Below are 21,316 nucleotides of genomic sequence, written 5' to 3' on the forward strand. Positions count from 1 at the left end.
CAATGGGCTCTGTGCTTGTGGCCACTGGCTCCCTGTTTGCTCTGCCAGGGGAGCACAGGCTGCTGAATCCCCCAGGACCTCGGGGGGATCTTCCTGGTGGGAATGTTGGTGGCTGTGCCGATGCACTGCTATTTACTGAGTTTTAATTAACAGCCACTCCTGGAAACAGCCTCTTCTCCCCAGTCCCAGGCAAACGCATCTCTCAGGGGTCTTCACCTTTTGTCCTCAAAACCTATTCAGGGCTGGATCTGAGGGCAGCCTGATCTCAGCTGCTGTGGCACAATGGCACAGCTCAGTGTTGTTAAGCCCTTTCCTATCCATGTCATCCCTCCCACAGGAGCCCTGGTTCCCTCACCTCATCTCACAGTACTTGCTTGGCTGCTGCAGCATCCTGCTGGGGCCAGCAGCCTCCAAGGCTTCAGGAATGGGTTAAAGCTCCTAAAAAGCTTCCCCAACTCCAATGTGCCCTGAGAAATGCCTCTTTCACCCTTTGGACTCACATGAAATCCCTCCGGCCTTCCACGTCCCTCCCACCCCCTTCCCAAACAACAGAATCCACGGCTCAGAGCAGAAGATGACGTGATTTTTCCCATCTCCCCTGTTACCTGCATCTGTTTGCTTGGGTGGCAGCCAGAAAAGTGACTTCATACATTGAATTTCCCTCCCCCTTTCCCCTTTATTTTTCATTTCATTTTAAATCCAGCCCAATGCTCTTGCCTGTTGCAGAACTGAGGGTGAAGCATCCAGGCCAAATCCTGCCCCTGTGTTATGGTAATCGCGGCTGCCACCCAGCAGATGCAGCTCGCTGAAACAATGAGGTTGTTTAACAAGGCACAGAGAAGGAGAGGGGAGCTTTTGTTTGGCACTTGCCGGGGTTGGAGTACACTTGTAAAGCAACAACTGGAGCTCGTTGAAAAGAAGTGGAGGTTATTAGATGCGTTTTGCTCACTGCTGATGGCCCCGTTATTCTTTTCCCTTCGGATGCCAGGCAAAAGCTCTGGTGCTGAGAAGGAAGAGAGATGCCACCTGAAAATGTGCTGCTTTTGCTGATGAGCATGGAAATAAATAGGGCTGGTGCCCACTGGCATGGTTCTGGCAGGTTGAACTCTGCAGTGCAAGGATGCTCAGGCTGGTCTCCTATACTGTGGGTGCTCCTTGCTCTTCCCAGGGCCCTTCCTTTAACCCAGTAAGGGTGTGGGGGCTGGAGGATGGAAAACACCTTCTTCAGATGGTGCTGAGCAGGTGGTTCCTACTGCAGTCAGGTTCTTCCCTACCCATTGGGGACCCAGAGGATCACACAGCGGTGTCCTCCTCATGGGGCATGGCCTTCTCTGATGCTCTTCTGCTCTCCAGGAGGCTGAGTCCTGCCCGTTGCAAGACACAAAGGCAGGCAGGACTCTAGGGAGCACTTAATTGTGCTTGGAGCTGTTGAAACACAGGGCTCACCTCCAGCAAAGGTGGTCCAGAATTTGTCAGGGCTTGGAGGGCAGTGCGTTGCTGAGGGGGACGAAAGAAATCCAAGTGACTGCAGGAGCTGGGGTGACATAAACCCTCATCTTTGGGGGTTACAATCCCATTTTGAAATGCTGCAGTTTTGCATGGAGAATGACAGAAAGGAGGTCTGGGTGCCAGGGGGTTTTTGTCTTCCCCCAAGCAAACGGGGACAAGAAACTTATTAGATAGGCTGGGAGTCTGTCCATCCATTCATCCCTCTACCTAACTATCTACCCCTCTGTCTCAATGCATTTCTCACCAGCCCTATCTTTGCTCTGACCCCCCCATCCTCCCAGCTATCCCCTTCAGAAGCCAGGAATAAAATCAATATATTCCCTCTCCAATTCAGGTAGCTCCCCATAAATCTTCCCAGCTTCAGTCTGGTCTCCTAGGACTCCCCGATCAGTCGGGAACCTATTTAATCAGCTGAGATGATCAGCGCTGTTTGCTGCCGAAAGGCCCTTTGAACTCTTTGTCTCTTCCTTGAATGATGCTCGTGTCCCCCGAGGATTTAGCCAGACTGGCCCATTCTGCATGACAAGTCTCAGGTTAATAACTCCAGGCCCTGGCAGCACCCACCAAAGCCCGGCTGCAAGCCCAGGGTGATGGGAACAGTCTCAGCCCCTCTGCCAAGCCCTTATCACTGCATCTTCCCGCGGCCCCTTGCTTGGCTCGCTGCAAAGCTCTGTAAAACCACACTGAATTGTAAGCCCAGCATGAAGAGCATCCAGCCTGGTGCCAGGGGAAGAGAATTATAGCTCCTTTTGGGGAGGCTCGGTAAGGGTTGGAGATGGGGTGTGAAACCACAGCTCCCCGTCCTGCCGGTTCAGGCTTGGGTTTTAGTATGCTTTAGTGCATTTTAGGTTTTAGTTGGTTGGGAATCAGCCTCACACTTGTACCTTTGCTCAGGGATGGTGGTTTCTGGAAGAGGTTTCCCATGCCTGTCCGGCCCTTAGGAGCAGAGTACTCAGCATTGCTTTAGGAAACAAATCTGGAGCTGCCCCAAATCATCAGGACTCCTTCCATTGGCTTGGACCAGTTTTCAATCAGGAAAACACCTTCAATTTCCAGGTTTCTCCTCTAGGCTGTGTTGAAGTTGTGCTGGACGTGGCTGCTTCTTGCCTCCCCAACAGCCTCTGAGCAACCCAACCCAGTATGAAACAGCCCAATCCTCACCCTGTCTTCATCCACCTCTGGCCCAAGGGGTCGGTGTTTTTCTTTCCATAGGCTTTTGCTCTCCATAAACCACAACTTAGCATAGACCACAAGCAGAGCACCGTAATCTAGGAGCACATTAGTGTTGGAAAACAATAATCCGAGAAGGAAACACATTATCTGGCCTTGTTACTTTACAAAGTAATTTAAATTAATTTTTCCCTAGAGTGGTTAGGGAGCACTGCAACTTGCCCTTGTCTATTCTCTCTGGCTAATGAAGCTTCACCAGCGACTGCTTGTGAATTCCTATTAAGACCTCATCTTAGAGGTTACAGGGCAAAGCAATTTCTGCTCCTGGGAAAGATGCCTATGAATTCGTAATTGTAAGTCCGTGTTTGATAGGGATTAGCATCTGAAAGGGGTAGAGTGGTGGGTAGCAGAGAAAACACTATTTCAATTAGCAGAAGAAAAGCAACTTAACATCTGATTATAGTTTACACTTTCAATTTTCTTCTATTCTGGCATCTGGGAGAATTATTCCCTGAAACTATCCACTCCCACCAAGCCAGCCAACTCTTTCCTGCTTCTTCTCTTGGCCATCTTCTTTGAGATTCACATGGATATGGTTGAAGAGTTGGGTTTTTAGCTTTCCCTTCTCCTCCCAGGCAGTAGCCAGACTCTTTGAATTTGGGCTTGAAGGGGAGGATCCTGTACCAAGCCAGACTGGATTGAAACATGATGTTTCTCTTCACACCAAGGATGTGCAGGATGAGGATGACGGGGCTTGCCCCATAGCCAGGCTCATGGTCAGGCTTGTGGCAGGCAGCTTAGCATGGCAATGGTGCCTGACTCCAAGGCAGAGCCCCAATGCCTAAATCTTGTCTCTGTGTTCAGAAATCATTTCCAATCCCCCCTCTTTTCCTCCCACCCCATAACGGTAAGTACCATTTGCCCTGCAGGGCCTTGGCCCTTGCACTAACCTGTGCTCCAGCTATTTTAGTCTGGCTTCTTGGACTCCTATTTCCTAATGCCAGTGCAATCGTTTTTCAGGTGGGAGATTCCTCGTGAGAAGGCTTGTTGTTATTTAAGGAAATCCATCCTTAATGAAGGGGCAGGAGAAAACCCCTCCACCAAGTTACACTGAAGCCTGAGATTATCATTTTTATGGGCTTCCAATCTTTCCTGCCTCATGTCTTATCAGCAAATGCAGCTGGAGGCTTCAAAAACCCTCCCAGCTTGCTGCTGATTTTATGGGATGAAGATTAGAGATGATCGGATAGTAAATTATTCATTCCATTCGATAGCACCAGGCAGGAGGGAATATCCACAGCGAAGTCAGCTCCTTTCTCCCTTTCTGAGCATCACGTACTGGGATCCCTGTTATCTGCCACTCCAGCAATGCAGCAGCACTTTCCCCTGTGCTCAGAGATGATTAGGGGTGCAATACGCCTTCTGAACAGATGGGAAAGCCAAGGGGGAATCACGGATGCAGGCTTATCCCCCAGCAATAAGGCAGACCAGAGGCAGGTGGATTTTCTTCTTGTTCCAGGAATTTTTGGTTTGATTATCTTAAGGTCCTTTCCAACCCTAGCTATTCTATGGTTCTATGATTATTCCCAACCCAGAACAAGGTAAGACAGATCAGGTAGGTCTTTTCTTAGCCTAATTTCCCAAGTTGCAGGGCCTGAGGCTCATGTGAACGTGCTGTCAGACCCATGGCAGCTATTGAAGCCAGGAGCAGAGGAGCTCAGAGAGGACAACTCCTGGCAGCTTTGTGCAAATGGGTAGCTGGATAGAGGAGACAGCCCATTGCTGCCCTTAGATGTACAGAGTGGTAGCATCAGGTTCCAGCACAGACAGTGTCCGGTGTGAATGCTGCCCAGAGATCCATGCCAAAACCCAACTGGTGTGAAAAACATCATCCAGAGGGTCCCATGAAATGCATATGGGCCACAGTGATGCTACTGAGCAGATCTTGAGGGACAACGAAGGGCATGCCTGGTGCCTGATGCTGATGCCCCATCTCAGATAGCTGCTGGGTACCAGCTCCCAGCAGGTGTCTTGCCAGGAGTGACCCTGGCTGACCCATCCAGGCTGCCCGGGAGGAGAAGGAGGCAATCCATATCCTCTCCTGATGAGGATCCAGGAGGGATCACCACAATCACCATCACCCTCTTCTCCCTGCTGCTTATTCAGGGCTTGCAATTAGCATCATTGCTGGGGGACTCATGTATGGTCTAATAAAATGTCCAATTAAAATGCCAAGAGATGCCTTTTTCTTGGCCCTGTGTGTGTTGCAGGAGGGGAGAAAATGTCCCATTTGAACCCTGTGCTGACAGAGGGAGGATGGGGCTGGAGTGGGGTGATGCCCTAATGCCACACCATTGCGAGAAGGGTTTTCATCAGCATGTAAATAATGAAATATATTGCTTCAAAAGCACTTTTAAAGAAGGGAAGCAGGGTACAGAGCTGTGAAGGATGAAAAGCCTGAGCAGGGGCTGCCTTTTTCTGGCGCTGTTTATCCACATCTTGGCACACCAGGCCAAGAAAATGCCCTTTTCACAGCAGCTATAGCTCCTGGCTCTCCATCCCAGGCAGGATTTGAAAGCCAGTGTCAATAGGAAATGAGGGAATTCTGGGCATGCAAAGAATATTTGGTTTTGATGGCAAATGTCAAACGAAACAAGCAATTAAAAATTGTGTTTGTGGTTGGGCTTGGTTTTTTGTTGTTTTCCCTTTTCTTTTTGGAGCAGCTATTGAAATGCAACAAATTCAGCACTCTTTTTCCTTAGGAAAAATACAAAAGGGAATGTTCAGTCTTGCTCTCATATATCTGCTTCATTTTTATGGCTCTTTCTGAGAGAGGGGGAGGAGATGGAGTGAATGAAGGAGGGAAGGAAGGAGGAAGGAAGGAAGGAAGGAAGTGAAGGAGAAAGAAGAATAACCTCCATTAAAACACACAGCCCCACAATGTTTTTTGAAGAGGAACTGGCATCTCTGCTGTGAGCCATATCACCCAGGAACACATTTTAGGCTCAGGAATGTTGCTTTGAGCCAATGTTAATTTTGGCTAAAAATTACACATTTCTTGGGAGAAAAAATGCCAGTTTTTGGAGGACACCAGTGTAAATCCTGAAGTTGCAAGATCTGCTTTGTGCAAGGCTTGTATAGGCAACTGCTCATGGGTCCCTGTGAGAGAACTGAGCTGCCTCTGGCTCCACTTGGGTTTGGCTAAAGGCTGCCAAGGAGATTTGCCCTCTGTGCCACAGTTTTCCCCACCTGTAAAACAGACCTGTAGGGCTTTGACTCACCACATCTGGGTGATGCTGAAGGCTTAGATGAGAGGCATGGCAAGATTCCCAGCATGCTACAGCAGAAACACAAAGCTTCTCATCCCCACGGGTCCCAAACTGGAGCCAGAATGGCAAAAGCGGAAGGTGGATGGCAAATTATTTGCCAAAATTTCAGACTTTGCCCCTGAAACGAGGCTGCTGTCATTGCAGTGACTTGCTATTTCTCATCCCCCTCCTAAGCCAGACCCAGGGTATGCAAGCAGGCAAGTGCCACGGTCACAAGAGCACATACCTTCCTAATAGCCGCCGGGGGGCTAACGAAGGTGCATTGAAGCACAGGGGAGCTTTGAGATAAGCAGAGGAGAAATTCCCTGTCCTCATCAGCAAGCCCAAACAATCAAATAATCACATTCCCATACATTTGGGATAAAGGTGGGAATGTGCAACGGTAAAGAGTTATTTGCTCCTCAGGAAGGAGCTCACAGTAAGACCCCTCTCTGGAAGGCACACCAACCCTGCCTTCGTCTCAAGGTCTGATCTGTCACGTCCTGTCCCTAGGCACATGATAGGATACAGGTGGATCCTTTAGACATCCCTATCCTTGGAAAATCAACCCAGGGTCCCTGGAGCAGGGCTGAGCAGAGCCCTGAGGTGAAAAGACAACCTGGGGTACGTGCAGAGGAGGACCAAAAGGGACCCTGCGAGCAACCTGCTGCAGCCCCAGGCATGACTGGGGTGTAGATAGCAATGGCAGAGAGATGCCTCAGACCTTGAATTTCCCAAGGGCAGCAGCAGGACTGGCTTCTCTAGGGCTTCTGATCTGATGATAAAGCCTTCTGCTCCAAAAAGCTAGTTTTTTTGATGGCCTTTTGCTAAGACACAAGCAACAAGCAGGGAGCAAAGAGTGCAAGCTGTGTGTGCTTTCCCAAACAGATTATGTGGAAGCAAGTCAAAGGGAACCCAAAGTTCACTCGTATTTTTATTTCTTTGCAAGCCATTCCTGTTTCTCTTTAACAAAATCACATTGCTTTTACAGGGCCTTATTATGGGCAGGTCCCTGTCATGCCACTTCCTTAAGGGGTGCAGCGGGAGAGTGCCTGTCTCAGGGAGTTTGTGAACAAAACCTAGCAGTGTTGGGAATGGGATTATCCCATGCTGCAGGTGGGGATTTGGCCATGGAAAAGGATCTGGGAGAGAGCTGGAAACTGGCCTTCAGTCCTCTGTAGTTCAAGCCAGCTCTGGCTTGTTTTTTGGGATAAATTACATTATTGTAGATCCAGGGGAAAGAGGAGGGATGAAAGAGGGCAATCCCGCACCTGTGGGTATGTATTCCTGAGGGTGCTGCATGTTCCTGACCATGGGTCTGTTGCAGGTGCCCATAGGGGGATTCAACACCCAGGTGGGGTCCGAGGACAGGACCACCAGACCCAAAGCCTGGGAGCTCAGATGCTGCTGACAGGGATGCTCTGTGTGGCTTACAGAGATGCTACAACACACAGAGAAAAGCGACCACTGGCTCACAGGTTCAACATTTCCTTCAGAAGTAACTGAAGTTGTGTAGCTGTGAAGCCAAATAGCTTGTATTCTTCCTGCAGGGTGGGTTTGTCAGCCATCCAAACCTGGCACAGGCTGGGAAGCTGCTTAACTCGGGAAGTCCAACATTCCCCATCCCACAGTATCGGTGCTGCTGATGTGAAGGGCCAGCTTTGCCATCTGCTGCAGGTCTTTGGGTGTTTCTGCCTCTTCTGATGTGAAAGAAATTTTGGGAACAGCCCTGAAGGCTCAGTGAAATGAATGCTGTGTTTAATCTGTTTAACAGTCTCTCCATTCAACAAGGCATAGGAGGCAACACTTGGCATCGAGTCTGGCTTATTAAATGGATGTTTTAAAGCTACAAATGTGTTTTGTTGGGTTCTTAATGACACTTGTTTAACAGAAAATAGCAAGTAGGAGAGTGGCAACTGTGCTGGGCAGCACCCCGTACCCTCAGGACACAGGCTCCTGTGGCATGGGGAGGGATGTCAGAGCTGGGGCATTGCTGGACCCCTCTTCTTCTGCGGGGATGGGGTGCTTGGGGGACACCCAGGTCCCGTCCAGCCACATTCCCCAAGCAGTGGGGGAGAGATTTATCCATCTGGGCGTCACTTCTTCCTCCTGGGTGGATGCAAATATCCTGCACCTGATTCCCCTTCCACGCCCTAAGGGGACTGTCATGTTCAAGTCACGGTGCCCCAGATTCCCCTTTTACGGGAGCAAGACAGAGGCACCTCCTTCCACCCCTTTTTCCCCGCAGTGGGATTTGAATACCCAGGTGTGAGCATCGGCCTCCCTCGTTAATGCGTTTGATAATTGACCAAGCGCTCACCGCAGTGGGAGGGCGGCGTGCCCAAGCGCAGGAGCGGCCGCGCTCCGCTGCTCCCTCCGAGAGCTCGAGGCCCTGCTCTGCCGCCATGCCCGCCCGCTGCCTGCTCCTCATCCTCCTGGGGCTGCTCCCGCAGCCTGCCTGCTGCCAGGAAGGTGAGTGCAGGGGAAACTGAGGCAGGAAGGTGTGCGGGAGGCGGGATGGCTCTGGGGGGTCAAGGGACAGCTGAGAAGGAGCCTCTTGGGAAGAGGAGAAACATCCCAGCTTCAGCTCTGGCTTCACATCAGTGGGCAATGGGGATGGGAGGGTGTTTGGTGGGTTAGGAGGTGTTGCCAGAGCTGGGGCAATGGAGACTTTCTACCTGTTTTGCCAAAGGCTGAAGCCGCTGTCTGAGGTTTCTCTCACCTGATTACACGGAGACAAAGCACCTTTGATTTACGGTGCACCAAGATGAGTAATCTGTTTTCTTCAGGCTCTTTTTGTCTTCCTTTCTTACTTCTCCCCTTGTCCCTGGGTCGCTCCCTGAGCTCGCAGGTTTTCCTGTTAATCTGTAATTCTGATCATTGCCGAGGTGAGGGGGCAAATATTGTCCTTTGCGAACTGCCCTCCCGTTCCCTTCCTAAAGACTCAGAGAAACTTCCTATGGCCAGGGCATTACTTTTACGAAATCCATGGAAGGACTTCTCTAACGCCAGAAATAACGAGCTGTAATTAAAACTCATCCCGTGCTGCCAAAGCCCTGGAAAATCCCTCCCCCTTTCTCCTCCTGATGTTCCAGCCCTGACGGCTCTTCCTGTATTTGTTTACCAACTTGCTGAGGATTTAACAGTCTGGGGTCTCTGCTGTCAGCAGGATTGAACGTTTTGCTGTTGCCTGGAAAGAGGTGGGGGGAAAAAGCCTTTAATGAGGATGCAGAGCCTGGCACAGCTTCCTCAAGTGGATAACATGTGCTGGCAGATGCTTTCCAAGCACTCAGGGAAGATGTATCAAAAAGCAGATCTATGTCTTCAAGCCAGCTGCTGAGGATGGAAATGGACTTGCAACATGTGCAAGGGCTTATATTGTCATCGACACTTCCCTTGGTCTCATCTGTAGCTGCAGTTGCATGCACACACATCTGCCAGGTTTGCAGATCCTACCTTGCTTAATCTGGTTTAAGAGATCTTGTTTGGGCAGGAAAACCCTGTCATTACCATGGGGCAAAACAGAGAGGAGGTGGCAGAGCCCAAAGGACAGGCTGTACCAGGAGGGACATCCCTGGCAAGGCATTTTTCCAGGAGCACAGTCCCATTTCCACAGGTAAGACTCATCCTTTTGGCCATCCCTCCTGGCAGGTCAGCAATACATGCTCCGGTGGGGCTCCAGCCAGGCAGTGTCCCCCAGGGCTGTGATCCGTATATTCACTCCCTGGATAGAAGATGCTATCAAGTTCTTGCCTCCTCCTTTGTTATGCCCATGCAAGATCTCCATGTCCATGGGCAGAGGCATTTACTGTTCCCCCTGCTATCCTCATCTCCACTATCCATCATCTCCCCTTGCAACTGGTCTCTACAGGGTCTCTCAAAGCCAGAACCACTTGATTTTGGTTTGGTAATTCACCTTTTGGCTTTGGATGCTTGGAAATGTGGTTGGGAGCAGCGCCAGAGTGGGGTTTTGCTTGCACAAACATAGAGTACCTGCTGAGCCTGGCTGCCAGGAGGATGTTTCCTACCACGGATCTTCTTGCCTCCTTTGCTCAAAGATCATGAGATGCAAATTTGGCAATTCCATTCATCTCTGACTTTATTCCCCAGTTGACCTTGAACTCCCTTAACCCAAGCAGAAACCTCACTGAGTGCTGGACCTGGCCATCCCCTCCTAGGCTTAGGTTGGAAACCCTGGCTTCGGCAGGAAAACTTAACTGCAACTAACAAATAAATGTGGCTGAGATAACAGCCAAGGGCAGAGCGAGGGAGGAAGCAAAACAGGCCAAAGCTCAGCCTGGAGGCAATAGGTGTGTTGGGGCTGCACCCAGCGGGTGGTGGGCAGCAGGGGCACAAGCATCCCTGCTCATGATGTATGGCAGGATGGGACCAAACCCTGCCCTTCATCATTGCCACCACCCCTTGTACGGCCACCAGCAGCCTGCTGGTATAATGGGATTTCATCCAAAACACGCTGATACAAGTGGGAATTTCCACCTGAATTGCTCCTGCTTGATTTTGGCCCCGGGACCTTGCAGTAAACATGGCAAGTGTCCCTGTGGGGAAGTGGGGGGGCTGAAGGATGCTGTTTGGCACTGCTCTTACAACCGCTTACCAGGGGTGCCACCGCTTTCCGGCCTGGCACAGGAGGTGAGTCAGCCTCGGGCTGATTGCACTTCCAAGAGGAAGAAGGAGCTTTTCTTTGTGGTGTTTTGGTTGTTTTTATAAATGAAAGCCTTTTGCAGTAAATGCTGCCCCCTCCCCAAAACCAGAGGAAGATGGGGGCTGTCAGCAGTGGAGCTGGCTGCCTACAGGGACTTTTCACGTGCAGAGCACGCAGCCCACCTTTATTGCTGCTAGTAAAGTTTATTAACTGTTTACAGCAGAGATTTGTTTCATTTGTCTCCCATGAGACAGATGAAGTGTTCAGCTAGCGTAACTCTCCCATGTCAAGATTGAAGTACCAATGTGCTCAGCCTCACGGGTGCTGGTGTCAGGGTTGGGTCCACATGGTCTGATGCTGAGGCTGGCAGGTAGCATCCTCCACCTGCCTGAAGGGAGTGACCTCATTTATGTGCAACGGTTGGAGTTTCAATCAGCAGAAAGAGGAAAAGCTGTGCCTGAATATATAGTATTGAAATCCCAAAGGGATGTGTGTCTGTGTGAGCAAAGTCTCCTGATGCAGTAGCACTTAAGGATGGGTTTGACTAAGTCTGAGTTCTCTGCTGCCCAAAAGCCAGTGGGAGGCAAGGCTCAGCCATCCCAGCAAGGACTGACACAAGGTTTCCTCTTCTCATCCCTCTGTCCCTGAGTTCCTCAAGCATCCAGGAATATGTTTTGCACCCTTCCCATCCATGGCTGGATTACTCCTTAGTCTGGCTACAGAAAGAACCTGTTCTTCCATCCCAACCCATGGGTGGGCCAGGGATGCTGCAGTCAGCTCCTGGCCACCCGCTGCCTCCCCCTGCTGCAGCCTGGCCCCCCGCCAGCCCTGCCTGGCCTTTGCGCTTGGAGGCCGTTGCTCTGAATGCTTCAGCCTTCAATTTCCCGTCATAAATCAGTTTGCTGCTCTGGAAACTTGTTAAATGGTGTGTTTTACCGAAATCCACGCTGGCAACCATGTGCTGGGAGAGTTTTGTGTTTTACATCATCCCTGTCATAAGGTCCTTGTTTTATAGCAGGCAGTATTTGGAAAACAACCCAGGAATGACGTCTGTGGGATCTGGGGATGGAGAATAAAGTTTGCTGAAGTCCGTCTGCCTTCTTTCTCCTGCCACTTTGGGCAAACATCCTCCTTCCCTCCCTCCCTCCCTCCCTGTCCCCTAGCCCTTTGCATCCCCCATTGCGGAGTCATCTGCGCCCCACTGTGTGTGTATATGTATGTATACACAAAGCTGCAAGGCACCATGCTCCACACGCAAAGGCCAGCAAAACTGTTGTTTTCTGTACGAATAACAACAGTTATTTATACTTGATTTCATTGCTATCACTCAGGTGTCTGCCTGGAGTAACAGCAACACGTTCTGCTCAGCTTTGCAGGACTGCACATTGCTGAAGCTGGGTGGAAGAAGCTTGGCAGGTGAAGACTGAGGATGTATTTCTAACACATATTCTCCTTTTCCCTGCAGCACGGGGCAATCTCCAGCCATGGTTGCAGGGTGTCATTGCAGTGGTTGTGTTTCTAGTCCTGGTGGCCATCGCTTTCGTGGTCAATAAGTTCTGGTGTAAGGAGAAAGTGTAAGTGTGGGAGCCCTTTGGTTGGGTGTCGTTGCCTCTGCATGGGTCACTTCCATCTGCCTCCGTCCTCATGCCAGCGGTGGGAACACCGTGATCACTGCCCTGGGAGCTGGATGGGGAGGACAACGACTCCCTGTCCTGCTCTCTCTGTCCTTTTCTCCCCTTCCTGGCCTATGCTCCCTGTTACTCATTGCCAGGAGCAAGCTGTGTGAGAAAGATGCATGGTTTACATGGGCATGTGTGTCCTGGGGCAGGCCGGAGCCTGATTTCCTATGGATTTGGGGGGCCAGTTCACAGATGCCCCCCAATATATTCCCATATAATATCCATGGGAAAACAAGCCCCCAGAAGCTTCATTTGCAAAGCAAACTGAGCCAAGTTGTTAGAAGGCACCCAGAGAAGCTGGGACAAGAGGGAGGTAGCCAAGCTGTGGCAGTGCCCTTCACCCAGAGCCCACAGCACAAACGAGGTGGCCCTATTCATCAGAAAAAGGGCTCTCTGGGACCAACTACCTCTTTCCTGCTGCCAGCCAAGCAAAGCCACTGCTTTGCTGCTGTTGCTGCTCAGCTGACCCAGGCTAAGCTGCAGCAACTTGGTCTTGAATCTGAGCCCAAAGTCAAAAAGGGGGTGAAGTCCTGACCCCATAGCCAGGTTCCCAGTACCTCTGCCCCAGCACAGGCACTTTGGGCTTTGCACCCAAAGGTGATGGAGTCTTCTTGTATCTGCACATCTCTGCAGCCTCCCCAGGTCAAGGAAGTGGGGACTTGGGGTGTATCCCAATGCTCAGCAGGTTGGCTTCTGTCCCAGATGCATTTAAAAGGAGCCCTTGGGATGCATTCAGGGCCAATGCAGAATGCAGTGTATGTCCATATAAACACACACACACTGCATTATGCATTGTATAGGTACAATTATACATTATATATAAATATACGTTGAAAAAAAAAATATATATATACATTTTTTTTTCCATGGTCTGATTTGCAGCTGCATCTTTTCCAAAGCAGAATCTTTGTCCCCAGAGTGGAGGAGTTTGCAGCCCATGAAGTGGGAGATGGGGACAGTGGGATAGTGTTTCCCACCTCTGCCTGTGCCCATCTGCCTCTTCCCAGCCCATAGGCAGAGGATGCTGAGGAGGGCTTGAGGGGGCACAGCAGCTTGTTTTAATTAACCTGGCCTCTTCAGAAGAGCTGACAGCGAGGCTCAGCAGCCTGGAGCACTGCCAGCTCCTTGCTGTCACTGTGACAGTCGCTATCAGCTCAAGGCCCTGCTTGTTCCTAGGAAATACCTCTGGAACCAGCTTTGGGCAAGGGCTGAGGAAGCAGGGATGTGCACATGGGGTGGACCTGTGCCCACCCTCTGATCAACTGCCCCAGCACCATTTAGCTTGCTCCAGAGGTCAGCTTTTAGGCTCTGGCTGAGGTTAAACACCCAGTCCCTGCCCCATGATTCCTTCTGTGAGCGATCCATAGTCGCATCTGAAAGAAGGCAGCTTGGCTTTGTATGCATGGGCGTGCACTGTGACACTGGCAGAACCTCAGCATTTCCCTCAGTTGGGGCCTGTCTGGGACTATTTTGCAACAGATTACATAGAAGAAGACTGGAAAAACCAGTTAGTGGGACAAAACAATCCCATGTATTGACAAATGAGGTTTGCTGACTGATGGCCCAGTGCTGGGCACCAGCTCCAGAGACAGGGGCTGGCACTCAGCATCTGGAATGGCCCCTGCAAACCTGCCATGAGGGCATCTCTGCTTGCCCATATCCTACTGGGAAAGGGGCTGAGCTGGGTGTTCAAGGCAGGATCAAGCATCCAGGTCCCTTATCCTCTTGTGTTGGAGCAGTCCCTTCCTCTCTTCCATCACCATTGTGAGCTGCTCCCCTGTGCAGCCCCTCCATTGCTCTATCTCAGCTCCCCTCTTCTCTCCCTCCAGGGAAAACGTCGAGAGGGTGGTAAGCGTTGAGGACAAGCTGGATCCTGTCATGTCCAATGGCCACGAAGGGAAATACATAGGTGCTGCGGCTGGCTTCAGGTGAACTTGCTCAGGTGTCCTCCCCATGGCTCTCAGGCTCTGTTCCACCACTCCAGGGACAGCTCAGGGTCTCACGTGCTCCATCCACTTGATTTGTGGGGCTTTTATCCTCTCTGGGGACTAAGGAGAAGCCAATGAGGGAGTACCCTCAGTCTCTCCTGTCCCTGCAGCTTAGCCCCATGGCCCATCCACCACCATGCAACCTGTTACACTGCATTTTTCTTACCCTACATCATGCTTTTCAAACAGCGGAAACCACCAAAAGTGGCCATAGGTCACCATGCAGGTGTTGACTGCCAAAATAGCCCCTACTAGAAATCACAGCAATTCCCACCCTGTGCTTGGCTCCCCTCCTGCCTTCCCACCTTAACCCTGCTCAATGCGTGGTCAGCACCAGCAAGGTCATGACTGCTGATGGTGGCTTCAGGGATGCTGGTCTTGTTTCAGTGAGCTAAGCGCTGTTGCTTCTCCTTCCAACACAGGTCCAAAGAGAGCCAGCATGCCTATGAGAACAAGGTGGAGCCCGAGGAGAGGGTGATCACCACTGCCATGTAGCATCTGCCCTGGCTGGCCATGCTCCTTCCTCCCCTCACTTTGCTTCCTGCTGTCACGATGGGCATTTCGCAGGGACCCTCTGCACTGGCATCCCCCATACGTGTGTGTTGCTCCCAACCTCTCCACAGCATCATCATCTCTTGATCTTTTCCCTTCCCACCCACAGAACGTGCTCTTCTTCCCCAGGGGCTGGTGTCCACATGGACATTGGTCCCCAGGAGAGGCCTGAGGTGCCACCTCTCCTGCTGGGCAGTTACCACACATGGTTAGTGATGTTGATGTCCCTGGTCCCAAAGGGGTACTGAGCTGCTCCAGACATGGAGAGGTCTTGCTGGGTGCCTGGGACCTCCCAGCTGCCCTCCAGGGAGCTGCTGATGCAAAACTTGGTCTCTTTTCCCCCTTTCACCCTCCTTTTTAGGGCCCTACACCATGCATTTGAATGTCAGAACAAACCTTCTCCCCTGTATATATCTTCCCTGTGAACAATAAAGAGAATTGTTGCCCACAGGACAGCAAATAGGGTTGTTTTGCTAATCACCCAAAGGACTTTGTGGCATCTCATCTGAAGGCACTCCCAGCCTTCAGGGCAGTTTGGGAAGGTAAGGACACTGGGGAAGGTGGTGTGAGGGAAGGCAATGTTCTGGGGGTTGGGAGGATGCTTTAAGGGTCAGCATCCACATCTTTGTCTATGATCCCTCCCAAGTAGGCTCCATCTCTTATTTCCTCACTTGGATGAAGCCAAGAGCAATTCTCTGTGTGTCTGTGTATCAGGAGGGAAAAGAAAAAAGTGGAACATTTTTCTCGCTCAGGATTTGGACCTCCCCAGAGCCACAAAGGACCATATAGGGGGGTGAGCATCATCCCCTCCATTTGCCAGGTGGGGAAACTGAGGCACGGCACCAATCCAGCACTGCCCAGTGCTGCTTAGCAGGTGAAAACCAATAATCCCTTAATCCCACCAGCCATAGGGCACAGGCTTACAGCCATTCCTGGGGACCATTCCCATGGCTGTGAATGGCAATCACTGCTGTTGCCAGGATGTGGCTGGGGACTGCTATGGACAGTGCTGGTTCTCTCATGGGCTGCTGGACATGGTGCAGCCAGCTCCTCCCAGGCTGTTCATTAACCAGGCTCCATGTTTTGCTGTGTGGGGACAGTGCTGAGGCCACCATGGGAGCAATGAGTGCTCCCATGCCACAGTGTTTGCAGGTTGAAGTGAGAGCCCTGTAATGCCTTGGCCTTCCCTGAGACACCAGTTGCCCAAGTGGTGTGCAGGGTCCTCCCCTTGAACAACAAGGAAAGCGATAAGGGGCTTTGCAATCAAGGACAGTGCAGGGGCTGCAGGTAGAGCAGGATTGGGATGGATGGGATGGAGGTTTATAAAAGGGGCATTTTTGGCAGCCTCTGGGTTTGGGGGGGAACTGGGTGGTTTTGGGGCTGTGCAAACACAAAGGAGGAGGAGGAGGTGGGGGGAGCTATCTCTTGCTTTCTCTTTCGGGTACCGAGGCATAGAGAGGTGTTAGACCTGCTCTGAAACAGCGGCTGTGATGGGTTTGGATCTGGGAGGAGCCGTGGCCCCTGTGCAGGGGGTGCTTTGCAGACCCATTTGCAGGCAGCAGTGCCAGAAACAGGCAGGGAGGGTGTTGGGGCTGAAAGTACCTCTTTGCCTCTCACTAGCACAGCTCCTGCTCTGTGGTTTTCAGTCCTGAAGGAGCTTTCCTGCTGCAAGGGCTATTCTCTGCATTGCCAGTGACCTTAAAAGCCCAAGCCCATGCTGGAGAAGGTGCTGCCCAGCATGGTGGAGGGAGCATGCTTCTTCTTCCCTACACTTTCCACATGGTGCAGTAAAACACCCTGCTCTCCTACAGCGCTGAAACCTGGTGGGTATTCCCTGAAGTGAAGATGCAACAGTCCTGCTGGGGAGCTCAGGCCCCTTCCCACTGCTGGGATCCCTCTGCGATGGAGTAAGGAGCTGGATCCTGGTGCTACCACTCACCAAGAGCCACTTCTCACTTCCCACAGGGAAAGCTGTTGATGTCCCTAATAGGTGGTGACACAAAAATTCAGGCATGGAAATAATCCAGGAGCCTTCCTGTAACAGACCCACCCAGGAAGGCATCTCCCCAAAGAACCTCATGTAGGTAAGCGTTTCGAAAGCACCTTCAAGCTCAGCATTGAGAAATCACAGCTCCAGTTGAGAAATTGCATGGGGGTAGAAGAAAACAGGCAGAAGGGTTGGAGGGGTCAAGGCAGGGAGGCTGCTGTCCCCAGCATCACATGAGAGCTTCTACCCTTCTACCACCTTCCCTTGGGGAGGCTGAGCCAGCCCCAGGCCGGGTCCTGGACCTCCCCACTTGCATCCCTGATGGATGCTGCTCCCTGATTTTCCTCTCGCAGGTGCCAACAGGATGAGGGTTTGGAAAAAACAAGCTCCTTAGAGTTCAGCTTTGCTCAGCAGGGTTTAAGGAGGATTAGTCATTGTGTGCTGCTGCTGCATCAGCACTCGGGCTGGGGGTGTGGCGAGAGGAGGGGAACCCATTAATTTTTACCTCTTGGTTGCAAAAGGAGTTAGAAACGGCATCCTTATAATGAGTAACAACGGGAGTTTATTCCCTGCCGTGTGCACACCCTGAATGTGTAATGAATGTCTGGGCTGTTCCACTGGATGTGGGTTTGGAGTGGAGGTGTGCTCAATGGGTCTCAGGGTCTCTTTTCCCAGTGGATCCCTTCCATGGTCATAGGTCCAAGCAAGGAGAAGGATGGGGCTTCACTGTACCAGTGCCCTTCAGAGTTTACTTTCCAGGGGACACCTTTTGCAAGAGCCACTGTGTTGTTCCATGGTGGGATCTCCCCTCCACGCAGTCCTGCCTCAGTTTCCCTTGTCTGTCAAGCACAACCTGAGGTTGACTGTACGAAGCAGGCTGCCTTCCCGCGAGCCATGCAGCAGGCTCGTAGATGCTGCTTGGTGTGAACCTAAAAAGAACAAAAGGGAGCGAGCATAAATGAAATTTATTGTTGGAAAATCTTAATTAGATTTGAAGCCCAAAGGGAGAAAAGTGAGGTATTATCTGACACAGCTAATGAGTGTTAAGGGTCCATTGTTATATTTCTTGTTTACCTTTCTGTGCTGGCTGATACGGCCCGGATCCTAGCCTGTTCTGCCATAATTAGGATATCTCATCTCTTGCTGATAGGGTTGGGGATGCTCTTTAAAGCACAATGCTGTCTCATCCCTCCCTAGCAGGGTGAGCGTGATCAGGAAGGCAACTTCTGGCATGCCAGCACTTGCGCCTGCCACATTGACCCTGCAAGCGGGGGGATGCCCTCCAGAGCATCCTGATAGCTTCTGGATGATGGGCAACTCCAATAGCCTTGGTGACCTCTCCAAAGGCCCCTGAGCCAAATTGCCTGGGGGCTAAATCCTCCTCAGTGCCTCTGTCCACACAGCATAGGAGGTGACTGTGTCCTCCACAAGTCACCCCAATGCTCACCAATCAAGGGGAAGGACACCCATAGGTACCCTATCCTACACTCTACTCCGTAATGTCAGTATCTCTGGAGCTTGGGCTTCAGGAATACATTTAGGGTTGGGATCTGCTGTGAACAGGACAGTCTCCTCTTGGGCAGAGGACATTCAGAATGGTCTTTTTGCACTGCTGCCTCATTATGAGATGTGTCACAGCTTTCCTTTGTGGCCTATGAAGGTGAAAGTTGTCTCTCAGATCCCTTGATAACAGGACACCTTGTTGAAAGCCACCTGTACTCTAACGCTCCCCTGATCTCTCCTGAGGCACTTAAGGGATGGATGTTTAAGATGTTTCAGCTGTGACCACAGCCCTGGAGCAGCTTGAGCAGGTGGATACCTACCATACAAATTATGCCAAGGTGGCTTAGTTAGAGACTTGCTGTATGGAGGTAAATGGCTGCTGGCCCTGAGCATTGTACCTGGCATTGGGCACCTTGACACCCAAGTGATGCGATTTGGTCCTCCAGAAGCAGAAAGGGAGCCTGTCCCACCGTTGTAATCCGTTGGGCTGGGGAAAGAGCCTGGTCACCCACGTGGGAGCCGGGAATGTGGCATGTAGGGGTGTCTGTGTGTGGGCAAGGGGGCTGCAAAGTTTTTGGTCTTGATTCAAGGCACTGAAAGCCAGAAGTAAAATACCATCCATTGTTGGTTTATACACCCGTAGTAGCCAAACAAACATCCCTGGAGCCTGTCCTTATCGCTTTATTACACCTGCTAGAGTGAATAGATTAAAGAGGATGGGGAGGGGGGAGAAAGCAGAAGAATCCAGCAGAAAAACTGGGGTTTGGGATTGTTAATTATTCTCTGGGGTCTCTAATCTTTAACTGGCAAACAGCATCACTAACTGTCTTAAAGCCCCTCCTGGAACATCCTGATAATAAGCCATCTGCATGAAGGCACCCCGTTATCTGCCCTCCTCCAGCCGCCTGTGACATGGCTGGAGTGGGAGATAATGAATGTGTGGTGTGTAATAACGACACGTCATTCATGATTATCGGCCTGATACCCAACCTTTTAGCTCCATTGTTTGTGCTTCAAAAAAAGGAGAAAAAGAGAAAATAATAAAGGAGGAGGGAAAGAAGAAAAAAGGGGAAATTTTGGTGCTCTGGGCTGTCCCGGGGTCCCCGAAGTGTCTCCCTGCCAAAGGGGCTGGCTCTCGCAGCATCTCCCAAAGGGCTTGGTGGTACCCGGGAAGGACTCGCCTGTGGATTGGCGGCTGCTGTAACCATGGTGATGGAGGGAGAGAGCTGAGACAGCGCAGAAATGTCACTGCCTGGCAGAGAGACGTTTGGGGTAAATGGTGGGGTGATTAGATCTGTGTCACCGGGTGCTGCCCGGCTCCTTGTGCTGCTTTTGCTGCTCTCAAAGCTGTTTAGTGGCGGCTTGGCAGAGGAGGTTATCTTGTACACGCTGCTGTCCAGAAACTGCCAGCGTCTGAAGGCAGGGGGGATGTTTGGGTTGCCCGGTTTGACCTGGATAAGCTGAAAAGCATAAGAATTTTCTCCTGGCAGCTGCTGCTGCATTATGGCTTCATGATGCATCGGTGCTGTGAGATCTTTCCCCAAAGCTTTGCTCCTTCAAGCTGCACATCTGGGTTAGAGTGTGATTCTTAATGGGGAGGGACTTTAAAGTGCTTGGCTCAGGTTGACTCAATTATTGTCAGAACTGTTCAATAATGATCCAATATTTTTTTTTTTCCATAAAAAATGGTGGTAGTTTCTTCCCTCTTTCCCAAGCAGGTTTCCCAGAGCAGTTTCCCTGGGGAAGGTCTCTGCTGAAAGTAGTTGGGGTTTGGCCATTCATAACAGTCCGAACACTTGGAAACCAAACAAGCAGCCTTGGTCATGGCAGCAAATAGGGTGATGGCCTCAAAGCACAGGGTTGGGAGGCCAAGAAGAGCACTGTACACATACAGGTATAGGCAGCAGCTGTGGGTCCTCATCAGCTCTAACTTCCCCTGCTCTGGCCTTATCCCATCATGCCCAAGCCAGAAGATGCTGTAGGGGCATCTTCAAGTGCCACCTAGCTTCCTTTGAACCCCACCACCAAGGAGACAGCCTGGGATGAGCAGAGCTGCAAGGTGGCTTGCTGTTCCTAGACGGGTGGCTGAAAGGTCTGACAAATAGGGCCAATAATGAAAAGCTGCTATCAAAATGCTGCCTTCCAGTTGCTGTGCTGGAACCCAGGAGGCAGAGAACGTTTGAGACCAGTCTGAGTCCACCAGCAGTGCAAGGATGATGGCATTGGCACCTACACAACCTGAATCCAGTCCCTTCCTGAGGGTGAAAAAGGGAGAAAAGGAACTCAGTCTCCAGCTGCCTTGCAAAATACATGCAGTGTGCACCTTGCTGGTTATTCACAGCATCCCTGTCCCATTAGGTACCTGTTAGCCAAATGGAGGTCTGGATCCAGCCCTAGAAGGGTTTTGTTTCTCAAACTGAGGATGCAGCAGGTATTGGAAATGGGAGGCAGGGGGCTGCAGGGCTTTATCCAGATGGGGACATGCTCAGGTTTGGCTGTCCTGGTCTGGCCATCAGCAGAAGTGAGCTGCCCAGAGGAATGGACATGGTTTGGCTATGTCAGTGCTTGCAGTAATGCTGATGATGCTGGGCAGAAGCTGGACAGACAGCTTGTTTCTGTGGCATGGCATGTGTGAGGTCCTCCATGCCTCAGTTTCCCCTAATGCCCGCTGAGTGCCCAACACTTGCAGTGACAAGCTTTCCCTGTGCTATGGGCAACACCACCTTCATGCTGGGGACTGTGATGGAGCAGCCTCCTCCGCTGTGCGACGCAGCTGCGGATGGGAATGGGGACCGGGATGACCCCTGGGATGGCATCCATCAGCTGCCCTGCTGGGCCTGGCCATGCTCCCTGCCAAGCCCAGGGGGTCTGCCAGGGATGAAGGAGGACACCGTGGTTTTCTGGGTCTCCCACTGCCACCTAGTGACCCATTTCCCACCCTGGACCTGCAGCTCACC

The 21,316-nt window shown here is 51.4% G+C and overlaps 1 protein-coding gene and 2 long non-coding RNA genes across 3 annotated transcripts; 1 reads left to right on the top strand and 2 right to left on the bottom strand.

Annotated features, from left to right (window-relative positions):
* Nucleotides 1-836: 836 nt before the first annotated feature.
* LOC133207757 (uncharacterized) lies at nt 837-7,915 on the bottom strand. Its single transcript, XR_009724154.1, has 2 exons — nt 5,957-7,915; nt 837-1,364 (listed from the first exon to the last, which is right to left on the bottom strand). It is a non-coding gene; the product is annotated as an uncharacterized LOC133207757 (long non-coding RNA).
* Nucleotides 7,916-8,263: 348 nt separating this feature from the next.
* PDZK1IP1 (PDZK1 interacting protein 1) lies at nt 8,264-15,320 on the top strand. Its single transcript, XM_061344884.1, has 4 exons — nt 8,264-8,459; nt 12,116-12,224; nt 14,159-14,257; nt 14,740-15,320. The coding sequence occupies exons 1-4, from the start codon at nt 8,279-8,281 to the stop codon at nt 14,810-14,812; spliced, it is 462 nt and encodes a 153-aa protein (XP_061200868.1). The 5' UTR covers nt 8,264-8,278; the 3' UTR covers nt 14,813-15,320.
* A 1,938-nt stretch (nt 15,321-17,258) lies between these two features.
* On the bottom strand, nt 17,259-18,736 carry LOC133207759 (uncharacterized). Its single transcript, XR_009724155.1, has 2 exons — nt 17,931-18,736; nt 17,259-17,785 (listed from the first exon to the last, which is right to left on the bottom strand). It is a non-coding gene; the product is annotated as an uncharacterized LOC133207759 (long non-coding RNA).
* Between the last annotated feature and the right edge of the window lie 2,580 nt (nt 18,737-21,316).

Source organism: Neopsephotus bourkii, unplaced genomic scaffold (genome assembly GCF_033783945.1).
Source record: "Neopsephotus bourkii isolate Nb327-2 ecotype Australia unplaced genomic scaffold, CSIRO-AGI_Nbou_v1 NB_234, whole genome shotgun sequence".
Classification (NCBI taxonomy): Eukaryota; Metazoa; Chordata; class Aves; order Psittaciformes; family Psittacidae; genus Neopsephotus; species Neopsephotus bourkii.